This window comes from Podarcis erhardii (genome assembly GCF_964252035.2).
Source record: "Podarcis erhardii genome assembly, chromosome: 10".
NCBI classification, from domain to species: domain Eukaryota; kingdom Metazoa; phylum Chordata; class Lepidosauria; order Squamata; family Lacertidae; genus Podarcis; species Podarcis erhardii.
Genome location: NC_138500.1, coordinates 32,152,247 through 32,165,098, shown reverse-complemented (window position 1 = coordinate 32,165,098; position 12,852 = coordinate 32,152,247). Strand labels below are relative to the sequence as shown.

The 12,852-nt window shown below is 44.8% G+C and overlaps 1 protein-coding gene and 1 long non-coding RNA gene across 3 annotated transcripts in view; one reads left to right on the top strand and one right to left on the bottom strand.

Moving 5' to 3' along the window:
• The window catches only part of TEF (TEF transcription factor, PAR bZIP family member), a 25,896-nt gene extending 13,044 nt beyond the window's left edge, over positions 1-12,852 (bottom strand). The window contains exon 1 of one of the 2 annotated variants that reach the window (XM_081878765.1): positions 12,637-12,852. In XM_081878765.1, the coding sequence (XP_081734891.1) occupies positions 12,637-12,739 (103 nt within the window). In that variant the 5' untranslated portion in view covers positions 12,740-12,852. Of the gene's footprint in view, positions 1-856; positions 1,147-12,636 lie in introns of those variants that run through there. The other variant, XM_081878766.1, reaches the window with a different exon arrangement.
• On the top strand, positions 5,605-8,111 carry LOC309351296. Its single transcript, XR_014160790.1, has 2 exons — positions 5,605-6,007; positions 7,602-8,111. It is a non-coding gene; the product is annotated as an uncharacterized lncRNA (long non-coding RNA).

The window sequence follows — 12,852 nt, the reverse complement described above, 5'->3', positions numbered from 1 at the left end:
GTGAACGTCCAAAACTGGAGGAAGCCTAACATTTACTACTGAGGTTAGCAAACTGTCCATTGTAGATTTTCTTCTTATCTACCATGAGTAAAAAAATCTACCATCCATCCAGGTGTTGTGGAACCAGGTGAATTGCAAGAGACAAATGCAGGTCAGCCATCCTTGCCACATCTACAAAACGAGATTTACATTCACATCCATCTTGGAATGTTGATGGAGAAATGTGCATGCAGGTGTGTCACTTGGGAAGGGCGGTTCCAGAACACGTATGCATGCTTACGTTAATCAGGAGCACCTCCATCTCCGGAATACCACGAAGCATCAAAACAACCACGGCAAACGCCTCCCCCTCACTTCCCCCCACGCAACTCAACCTTGAATATTTGCAAAGAGTATTCGCTTGAAGCCCTGATGAAATCCCCATCTGTTGTCTCCAGATCGTTTCTCTGGATCGGGAAGGGCGGCGCAGCGAAGAGAGCGCCTGGCCTTTCCGTGTGTAGTTTTGGCAGCCACGCTGCCACTGTGGTTATGGTGAAACGGGATATCAAATCGGCCCCTCAACGCTGCGGGAGGAGCCGTTCTTTTGCCTCCTCCGCCACGACCCCTTGCGGTGCCACCCGAGGCACGTTTGCACGGCGAGGCTTGCTCCCTCGTAAGCGTGCGGGAGGGGCTGGGGCTGCTCATCTCAGGCGCGTAAACAAGCCGCCCGGATCATGGCAGGCGAAGGACAAACCGGGGCGCCAGAGCGCCGCAAAATGGACGCGACTCTGCGCGCGCCGTTCCCCTCCAACCCTCCGGCTCGCTCCGCAGCGGCCGCCCTGCCCGGAGCCCCCCGCGCTCCCGCCGCCGCCCTCACCGAGGCGCGTGTCCCGCGGCGGGTTTTCCATCAGCTTCTTCAACACCAAGGGGAAGGCGCCCGCCAGGCCCCGCTCCTGCTGCGCGGCTCCCGCGGTCCCCGCCGCTTCCTGGTGCGCGGCACGGCTGGACATACTATAACCAAGCGGGCGGCGGGCAGCGGCGGCGGCGGCTTCCGAGACACCCCCACCCTCCCCGTGAAGGCCCTGAGAGCGGCGAGCGAACGAGGCCAGCTGAGGGGGCGCCCGCGAAGCGAGAGGGAGGGGCCGACCCGCCACCACTCGACACTGACGACGACGACTGCGCGTGCGCCGCTCCGGACGGCGGCTTCTCCGGGGGGCCCCGAGGCGCTTTTACTATTCATGAGCCCAGCGTCGCCACCCTCACGTTCTGCGCCCTGCGATTGGCTAGGGCCTTCGGGAAGGCGGGGCTGGCCGCCAGGCACGTGCAGCGGAGGGGTGAGTTTCTCATTAGCATGGGGGCCCCGCCCCACGCGCTGGCGGGTATGCCGCCGAGACGCCTATTGCTTTGCGCGCGGCGCGCACCCGCGGCTCTGACCTTAAGTGAGCCTTGAAGCGAAGGGTGCGCGCCAGGGTAACCAGCAGAGGGAGGCGGCGGAGCCCTTTTCACCTGCGTGGGAAGGAGGGGGAGTGGAAGATGAGGGGACCAAAGGGGGGCCGGGACGGCGGAGGGGGCCCAGCGGGGCAGCCCCGGAAAGAGGAGCTTGGCGTCTTTAGAGGTCGCAAAGCTCGCCGAATTGGAGGCCAGCAAGCGCATTCACAGGACGAACAGCAGCAACAACAATGAGGCTTCCAAAAGGGAGCCCCTCACACCCTCTGCAGGAAAACAGGAACACGCACAGTTTGTTCTTTCACCTACCATACACACCCATACGCCTCCGAACTTCGTTTAAAAATAGCATCCACCCATTGTCAGAGAATCGTAAAGTTGGAAGGGACCCCGAGGATCATCTAGTCCAACCCCGTGCAATGCAAGCATCTCAGCTAAAGCATCCATGGCAGATAGCCATCCAACTAAAAACCTCCAAGGAAGGTTGTCAGTGGGAAGTTTCTGTCATATTTAAATAACTTATTCTCCACTTTCTGAAGCAGTTACCTGCAAAAGAGCTTGCCATATTTTGTAAAAGTACAGCGATACAGAAATCCATTTAAATAAAACCTTTTAAAATAGGGTATGTATGCCCCCCATGGCTTAAAAAGGCAAAAGGGTCGTTTCTCTCCCCACTGTGTTTCAAGTAGTGTTCGCTGCACACATCAGAGACGGGGCCAGAGTGTCTACACCCAATGCACATTGCGTAATTTTCTTTGTCCCTGGAATTCTCTGAACTCCTGTTCAAGGAAGGAAAGCGTATCAAACAGGAGTATTTCTCAACAGACTGGATTTAGCTAATGTCATATGCACGGGTGGCACTGTGGTCTAAACCACTGAGCCTAGGGCTTGCCAAATGGAAGGTGGGCGGTTTGAATCCCCGCGACAGGGTGAGCTCCCGTTGCTCGGTCCCTGCTCCTGCCAACCTAGCAGTTCGAAAGCGCATCAAAGTGCAAGTAGATAAATAGGTACCGCTCCAGCAGAAATGTAAATGGCATTTCCATGCACTGCTCGTTTCGCCAGAAGCAGCTTAGTCATGCTGGCCACATGACCTGGAAAAACTGTCTGCGGACAAACGCCAGCTCTCTCGGCCTGTAAAGTGAGATGAGCACCGCAACCCCAGAGTCATTTGCGACTGGACTTAACTTTCAGGGGTCCTTTACCTTTAACTTTTATATGCACCTGGCTTTAAACACCAGTGGTGGGAACAGTGGAGGCTAGTCCATTTACAACCAGACCAGGGGGTGGCAGTGCTTGTCAGACTTCTGCTCCTTAGTCCCAGTGTTGCCTGTGTAGAATTTAGGAGGAGGTTCCAGACAGAAACCAGTATTAGTTGCCTTCACCTATTACTGGCTCTGCTTCTGCCTGCCAAAGGTTCTGGCTCTATACAGTGGTACCTCAGGTTACATACACTTCAGGTTACATATGCTTCAGGTTACAGACTCCGCTAACCCAGAAATAGTGCTGGTGGCACGTCGGCAGCAGGAGGCCCCATTAGCTAAAGTGGTGCTTCAGATTAAGAACAGTTTCAGGTTAAGTAAGGACCTCCGGAACAAATTAAGTACTTAACCTGAGGTACCACTGTATACTGTTGGCCTCCTTGCCTTCCGCCCTGCAGATCCCAGTGGACCCCAGCCTCCACTGGGTAGGAGTGCACTAGAGCCAAACTAAGCAATAATAGGTACATATTGACAGTCGGAAACAACAAACAATTCATATAATTACAATTCAGTTCACATAAGAATGAATCGTGAATGAAAAATTTTATTCACCCATTGTTGGAATAAACAAATTAATATACCGGTAATCTAGAAGTTCTGAACCGTACTAGAATCTTGGAAGACACACTAGCATCAAATGTGCTTGTAAAATTCATCTCAGAGCATGCCTAAAAGTCTGCGGACCTAAATTTCTAGACCAGGGAATGCCTTCCTTTGTGTCCACCCCATTGGGAATTAAGATCTTGAATTTAGGTCCCACTAGTGGCATTAAGTGTTATGGCACTTTCCTGCCAAAAAGATGTGACAGGCCAAATCACCTGAGGTTTTCAAGCAAACCTTTCTTCATCAAGCTTTTGGGTTCAGAACTATTATGTGGCTATTAGTTTGTACCTAGTGTTTCATATATGTATTTGCTTTATGTGTATGTATTACAGTATATGTATTGTTAGTTTGTATTATTTGCTTTCTGTAAATCAGTTTAAGTGCTGTTTGGCAGGGGGGGAAAAATTAAAATAATTTACAGTGAAAGCCTGTGGCTACTCAGAAGTAAGTCTGACTGAGGTCAGTGGAATTTACTCCAAAGTGAGTATAGAATTGCAGCCATAAGTGTCCCTACTCGCTTCTTGAAGACTTTTCAGAAACAGTAGAACAGAGTACAGTCTAAAGCCACCTGCTGTTTGCAATAGAAGCAAGCAAGCAGAGGTATATAAAGTCAAGAGAAGACCTTTATTTTCATAGTTGCAAGCCTCTCTTCTTCCAGTGGGCAGAAGCAAACTGGAGATTAACTGAAAATCCTTGTTGTAATATAAATATGTTTTAAATTTCTACTTTTTATATGCATGTAACCTGTTTCTCATTTTTCCAGTCTTAACTTTGCTTCACTACATTTACATACAAAAAAGTCCTCATGAAAATTGATCAGCATTTTTAAGTGAGTTTGTTTTCTAATATATGTAATGTTTACGCATTTTTGCCCACTATATTGCATTATGTCCAACCAGAAGCTTTTGCAGGGCAATACTGAAAGCAGGATTGCATGTAACCACCCTGACACCACCATAAATGTAAATAATTATGGAGGCATAAAAAAGGACATACAGTATTTTTCTGTGTATAAGACTAGGTTTGCCCCCCCAAAAATAATGTCAACAATTGGGGGGGCGTCTTGTACACAGATACATCTCCCCCCATTTTCTTAAATAGGAGTCCCCCAAAATAGGGGGCATCTTATACATGGGGGTGTCTTATAAACGGAAAAATACGTTATTTTGCTACTTTTACAAATGGGTACTGTTTGGTTCATGTACAGTATGGCTTACATAGTATTGGTCTGCAACAGGAGTCACAATATTGCCTTGCTCTCAGTCTACCTAATTACAGTCAAGCATAGAAAGCTGTTTTATTATATTTATGGCTAGTAAAGCTTCTAGGGTGGTTTGAGGCAGCTTTGAAACAACCGAATTTCCTTGGGCGGTGTGTTTCTCAAACTAGGCTGGGACCCAGCAATGAGTCAAGGGCCACTTTCAGGTGGCTCTTGGTGCCACAGCCTGTTCAGTGCCTCCTCACTGGCCTGGGATTAGAATGGAAGGTAGTAATAGAGGGGAGCTGTTAGAGGAGGAAGAGGTGAATGCAAAAGGATCAGTGAGAAGGGGCAAAGGACACTGAACATTTTGAATCTGGTGGGATAAGGTACAAGCTGAGTGTGGAAAAACCCTTTTCACTTAAAGCCACTGGATCAGCAAATTCTTCCTAATATGGAGTGGCTGAGTCACAATACATCCATGGCAACTGTTCTTACTTAGCTTGAGGAAATGAATTATGGAACTCCTTGCCACAAGGAAAAAGCTAAGGCAAAGAATTTAGCAATTTCAAAAAATGGATTAGATATCAGTAGAAAGTAATAGTAACTGCCAGTTGATTATGCCAAACTTTACCTCCACCTGCCACTGTTTTGGATTTTGCTTGGCTCCTGCATCACCATGTTGTAGTTTGTGGGCCTCAGTGATTTTCAGCCATCTCAAGTAAGCCCTGGGAGTAGAAAGCTTGAGAATCCATGTCCTAAGTGTTGTGACGTGGGGTTTGTGATTTCAGCTCTCTTGACATAATATGCTGGAGACAGTTCTCTAGTAACACTTCTTTATTAAAAGCAACAAGACTGAAACCTGAGGAGGGGAGAGCTACATTTATAGGGACAGGGAACTAGCTAGAAAGGATACATTTTGGAGGGAACAATATCAGGCAATCACAGTCCTGCCTTTTGGAGGCAACCAATAAGACAGAGGATCCAAATACAGCAGCTTAAATGAACCAATAGTAGCTGTACCCTCTGGAACCAAAAGGCAGTCACTTTACCCTAATGCAATTACAGACAATAATAATACAGATATAAAATCCTTTGACTCAATACACAACACTAAGGTATATTGCTACTAAAGAAACCATGGTCCCTAAAGTTAGACCATGGTTTTCTCCTGCATCAATTTCCTCCAGTGATCTGTTCCACTTCTGCATTCTATCTGGAAGGTCCAACTGGACATCATCATTGCTGGGACTGGTGACATTGAAATCCCACTGAAGGCTTGCTGTTTTCAACTGTTTACAAAATGGTTGGGAGAAGAATTATCCCTCAACATGAAATCTGGAGTTCAGACTAATAGGATTAGTGGTAATAAGATTTCTACACAACATCAGCACCTAGCATATTCTAGTGCACAAGGACAACATCATAACCAGGGCACATGTCATCTGGAGATTTGCGACAAGGTGCGTCATCACTCCGCACACGACACCCAGAACAGTTTATCGTTTTCATCAGAGATCAGGTGAGGCTGCAAAAGCGGTAAGCTGGTATTTGGAGATAGCCATGGACTGGATAACGGCCAATGAACTGAAACTCAGGTGCAGTTTCTGTTGGTAGGCAGTTCATCTAGTTTATATGGTGTTCTTTAGCCTTTCCTAGGCAGGGTTGTACTCAGACGACAATCTGCAGTGCTGATAGATTTGGTCTTATATTTAGAGACCCAAATGACTTCTAGCCATAGTTATGTTATGGAAACATCCAGGTTTGACTACTGTAATGCACTATATGTGGTTCTGCCTTTGCCGAATACTTAGAAACTTAAGTTAGTACAAAATACTACATCAAGATGCGTAATTGGCTGGTTGAATGGATCACATCCCAGCAGTCTCAAAACAACTGAACTAGTTAACAATCAATTGCCAAGCACATGGCTTTTATGTTTATAGCCCTTAAACAGCTTAGCACTGGGATACCAGAAGGACTGCATGAACCTGCCCAGATATTAAGGTCTTCCTCAGATGCTCTTCTGAGCTCCCTTATCTTCAGAAGTGAGAAAGGTGGTGCTAGATCGGCCACGTCAGCAAAGGTAGAAGAACATAGACATCCAGGCTACTAGCCATTATCCTCCTTTAAAGTCACCCAAGTCATCACATCTCGTGGGAATAAATTCCATAGCACAGTGGTTCTGAAACATTTCTCTGGGCTACACTTTCAGAATAAAAAGTTGTTTGCACCAGTGATTTTTGTGTGTGTAAGAAATACATGGGGAGAGATACCTCATGGCAGTGCTTGATTTGTAAAATAGAACACAACTAGTTTATAATATGATCATGGGACATCCAGAAAGTATAAAACAATGCAGCTACATAAGAACACAAATCATTCCCTAAATAAAATACTGATTATCCTTGAATCTTCCTACCATATTGCCGTCCTCTCCTGCCACACCAGTGTGGCGCACCACAACCTTTGAGAACCACTGGTCTAAATATATAATGCTGATTGGATCATCTCTATATGTTTCGTCATATTCCTTAATGAGACAGGACTTCTTACCCTTGCAGAAGCCATGCCGCCTCTGCTTCAGCAAGAACTGTTCTTCCATATGCTTGGTAATTTTAGCTTTAATAAAGCTTTCTCCAAACAGATGTTAAGCTAGCTATCTTGTAATTACTGTACCAGAATCCCCTTGGTTCTCATTTTTAAAAATTGTGTCACATTGACCACTTTTCAGTCCTCAGGTATGGAGGCTGATGTTAGGAGCAAAGTATATGTTTTTGTTAGAAGATCAGCATTTGAGTTTTTAAAGAACTCTCAGGTGGATACCATCTGCACCCGGCAATTTGTGAATTTTAAATTGTCCATATGGCCTAGAACTTCATTTCTTGTTAGTACTATTTGCTTCAGTTCCTCAGACTCTCATCCTGCTATAGTTGGTTCAGGTGATCAGATCTGCCCTACATCTTCCACCATGAAAATACATGCAAATAATTCATTCAGCTTCTCTGCTGAATTCATTCTCATTTTCCTCCCTTAGCACACCTTTCTCTCCCTTATTCCTTTCTAGCCACTTTCCTGCTTCTAATGTGTATTTTGTTGGTCTTCGTGTTTTCTAGTGATCCTTGAATGGCAGGCTAACTGCAACAGCTTGGGAAGAAAAACAAGTACCACTTGCACAGGATGTTCCTCTGAATCCAGGAAAAGGACAAGCAACATTCTCCCAACCCCATTATTGAGGGGGCTGTGGAGATCAAAGCTGTTGTCACAAAGAGAATGGGAATGGGCTGACAGACAAAAAGTGTTCAGTCGTGTGGGAAGTTTTAGAATGAAACTCAGCTTGTATGGAAGACTGGTGGGTCCGCATAGGAGAAAATATAGAGAGAGGAACCTCGAAACTTCATAGAGATCTTCTGACCTTCCATCAGGTGTTAGACTGATACTCTCAGGCTTGCTTTCCTCATTTTCTTTTTCACCTTGGGAGAAGAGACATCTTTGTATGTCTCTCCTGCTGAGAACAAAGAGCAGGCATGGTTCTTTGTATCTCCATCTTAGTTAGACAGAAGAAAGGATATTTCCTATCAGGTATGTTTTCCCTTTAATAAAATTGGCTTTCTTAATTTCCTAAACTCAGTGTGATTATAATCAAGAGCAAAGCGTGATTCCCCAGCAAGTATTCAGTGCTCAGTTCAGCTGTGTATTAACCCTGCACAATTATTCCAAGTGAGTTCACACTGAAGGAGCTGTAATCATAGACCTTATTTTGGGCAAGCCTGGGCAAATCATATTATTATTAACAGAGAACATGCAAATGCATATAGAAGCTGCCCCAAATGTAAATAAAACTGAATTTAGCCAAACTTTACAGTACTTACGAGACTAAAGCTTCTCTCCAGCATTGCCCCCTAGGCAATTTGCCTAGACCTTAATCTATCTCCAAAACTTTACTTGAACCTTTTAACAGTAAATATATATATATTATATTTATCCAATAGAAGTCAGTAATAATTGTTGTTCTTGTATTTATATCCTGCCCATCTGACTGGGTTGCCCCAGCCACTCTGAGTGATTTCCAACAAAATATTAAAACACAAAAAAACTGAAACATTAAAAACCTCTCTGTACCGGCTGCCTTCAGGCGTCTTCTAAAATTCAGATAGATGTTTATTCCCTTGACATCTGATGGGAAGGCGTTGCATAAGGGACGTGCAACTACTGAGAAGGCTCACAATGCACACAAACAAAAAATAGTACCTTTATGCCCAGAGCAAGAGGAATTTACCTGTGCAGCTGGCATTCCACATATCCAACCTCTCATTTTAATCCCCCCCCCATCCTCTATGCATGCAATACTAGTGTGCTCCAGTGAGGTGTCCACTCACTGGCATGCTATCACTGCACCTCAAGGCAGGCCAACCTAGTTTAAAAAAGACACCAGGTGCATGAGACACTTCACAGGGTCATTCTTACTTGCCCGGCAACTTATTTAAATCAGGCTTCAGTTCACCAAATGAAAGAGTCACCTTCTGGCATAGCAGAAACATCCATAGGGTTGATGTTCTGAACTAGTATCTATATTGTGTCATACTACTGGCCCACGGTTTGGCACATAGTGGAGTTTCACATACATTATTTAGGATCTATGTGAGCTATTATTTAGGAACATAATGCATAGGAACTGATTTTGCAGCTTTGCTGGACTACACTTTTTGACTTATAGTTCTTTTGGAATTAGTTGTTCTGACTGCCAAGCAGACTAAATGCTACACCCTAGAGTCCAGCTGCACCTTCTTGGTTTGCTTAAAGTCTAACAACTTCAGACTCAGTCCCTTTTTGGTACTAGCCATGGGCAGTAAAAGAAAAAAAGCAGAGAATTCAGTGAGACTCATAACTGGCCCACAATTAAATGTCTGAGAAAATTGTATTTTATATTGGATATGGGAAAGGTCAATGCTGATTTAAAAGGAAGACAAATAAGAGGATGATAGGGTCTGAGGGGGAAATATGGAGCCATTCAGGCCATTGGAAAATCAGTTCTCATTTATACTGTATACTAAAATATGTATAGCTGGCTCCATCATCTAAAATATCAATGCAGTGTACAACAAACAATGACCTCTTTGCTTTCTATTGACTGGTGCCTGTATGGAAATAGCCAGATGTTGGACACTGGCAATGGACTGAACATTGATTCTTGGTATAACAAAGTATGGTCAATAGCACTGGCAGATGAACTAACATGTCAGGTCAGAGCAGCAAAGGGCAAACACAACCCCTGTTTCCTTTATAACTTATGGCAAATGTTTATTGAATACATAAATAGTTCAGACTGGCAGAAATCCAGCCAACACTCATGGGAAAATGTGGTGTGATCTTTTAGAATAATCAAATGAAGCTTTATTACACAGCATGAGAAAAGTCTGTAATTTTATCATGACAAGTTATTTGTTGTTCACTGTTGTAACAGTCGTTTTCTCAAAATGTATCTTCTGTACCATAAAGAATAAATGAAAAACATTATTTTAAAAAGACAGTGAACAACAAAATAGGCAGGTACAGCAAAACATAAATAGAATACAATGTAAGTCTGGGATCCGCCCTGAGATCTTATGATGAAGGGTGGTCTATAAATTTATATATATATATATATATATATATATATATATATATATATATATATGGCATGTTTGGGAGCCCGACTTCTTGGGGGTCTGATCTAGCCCTCCTCTACAAAAATTCTGCCCCTGCAAGATCACACTGATTTGGGTAGCAGCAGATAAAATAAAATAAAATAAAACAGGCAGCACTGAGGCAGGTAGAGCTAAGCACCCTCATTGGGGTGGTCCCTCCCTGTTCATCAGCTTAATCATGTGATGTGTGGAGAGTGGGTGACAGCTGAACCACATGAATCAACCGAAGGAGGATGCTGTGAACTTGTATGTTCCAGGAATGTGTGTGAGTGTGTGTGGATGGCCACACCCACTGCTAGCTTGTGAACCCCAGAAAGGTGATCCAAGGTGAAGGAGGCCATTGGGCAGGAGGAAAGTTACCCATTCCTGTTTTAGAGGAATGAGTAGCAACCTCTGTGTGTGTGTTCATGTGCATTTGCTTTATTTAAGTTACAAAGAACAACGCAAGTAAAAATGGAAAGTTGTTTGCTTAAGGGAGAGGGAGGTTCCCTTGACAACGTTTCAAAGATAGCATAATCTAAGAATTCAGCTTCTGAGTAGCCAAGATAAACCACATCCAGTGAAAAGTAAATCATCGCCCTCAAAGATCTGTTTCCTTTGTATGTTCAAACAAAACCAGAGACAGACAACCTGTAACCTCCAAATGTTACTGGGCTGCAGCTGCCAGCATCCCTGCCCATCAACCATCCTGGCTGGGGCTGATGGGAATTGTAGTAGTATCACAACATCTGGAAGACTGCACATTGTCCGCCTCTGTTCTTCACATGTTGTTTATCTAAAATCTGCTAGGTAGTTTCAGTCCTTCAGAACTGAATGTCTTGGAAGCACAACTCTTATCCATCAGGAGCTGTGCATTCAGAATTGTGGAGCCAATTTTGTGGAACTGCCTCCTAACTAATATCAAGCACCCCCCCCCCCCGCTTCCTGTTGAACCCAAATCCTTTTCTTTATTCCAGTAGATATTTTAAGTAATTTCTGATTTAATAGTTTTTAACTGATTTAATCTGTATTGTTATTTGTTGAACTTGATGTAAACCACTTGGATACATTTATAATTAGGTAGTATATAAACTGTCAAAACAACCACCTATCATAACAATTACATACTATTTGATTCTGGATTAATTGTCTGGTCTGCATAATTTTTCCTCTTGGGTGCAGTTGTAATTATTTTGCCAGAGCTAAATTGGACCTCCTGTTTCCAATGATCTTTTACAGTAATATCAAATAGTTCTGGGGGGCGGGTGTCACAGAACAGACATCTGGCTCCGTTTTTATACCAGTGGCTTGTTGCAAAGGTTTCTGAAAGGAAGAAGTAGAGGACGAACAAGACAATGACAAAAGGAAGATGCTAGAGGGACCTAAAAAACAACATGTATTCTCCTTTAGTCCCATTTTCAACATGGCACAACATTCCAACCGAACTTTTGCCATCATCTCTCTCTCTCTCCTGTTGCCACAGTCAGTTCACACAGCAGGCAATTTCTTTTAACAGGCTTTCCCCACTGCATCAACTCACTACATTGCCCCACAAAAATCCGCCTTATTGCACATGTTTGGGACCCTGAAATGAGCACCAGCTTGTGTTATAGTAACCAGGACCATATCTAAAATACGCACCACAGCATTTAGACGAGTTCCTGCCCAATAGCCAGATATGCAGCAAGCGACTTAAAAACAACAACCCCCAAACAAACGCCTACATAACGGGAAAGAGAAAGCATCAGCCAACGGATCCCAAAGCCCATCGGAGCACTTGTTAAAGCATCCTACTCCCGGATGGCTCTATTTCATATGGGAGGTGGAGGGAGAAGCAGCCACTTATGCCTCAGATACAGAGCCATAAAACGACGTGACACTGATTTAAACCTGTGGGATCGTCGACGTGCTCTCATTGGAAGCCCTTTGACGTTGCTGTTGTAGTAGTAGCAATTTATTATTTATACCCCGCCCATCTGGCGGGGTTTCCCCAGCCACTTTGGGCGGCTCCCAATAGAATATTAAAAACACGATAAAACATCAAACATTAAAAACTTCCCTAAACAGGGCTGCCTTCGGATGTCTTCTAAAAATCAGACAGTTGTTGTGGTCATGATCCGCCGGAGCTGAGCTCGCGGAATTAAAAGGTATGGAAATCCTGGGAGTTTTTGATGCCCAAGTAGAACGGCTCCAGCAGCAGCAGCAGTTGCTTGAGCTGAGAGATCAAACCGGACCATCCACACAAGACACCCACCACGTATCTGACAGCTTCTTCCGAAGTCTCCGGCCGCCCCCTCCCCGACCCACACCTAATGTAGCAGCACCAGAAAAGTGTGGCTCTCAGCACGTGTCGCTCCTCTCGACTTTCCCGATCCTTGTGGCTTAGGTCGAATTAAAGAAGAGCCAAAGCCAATATATATTATGCCGCCACCCCTCCCTCTCCCAATCTGGTTTTGGGGCAAAAGGAGTGGCGCGCCCATCCTACCTTTCAGAGATCCCGTCCAGGGCACAGAGTACTCCAGAAGAGACTTCAGCACTTCAGGAAAATCCATGGCAGGAGGGGCTCCGAGTCTGCTGCAGCTGGACATTTCCCGCCTTGGGCTGGGGAAGGACGATCCCGTTTCTTCTTCCCAAGAGAAGGGCCGGCCGCGTGTCTGAGCGCGGAGAACGGGCTTTCAGCAGAAGTCACAAGAGGAGCCCG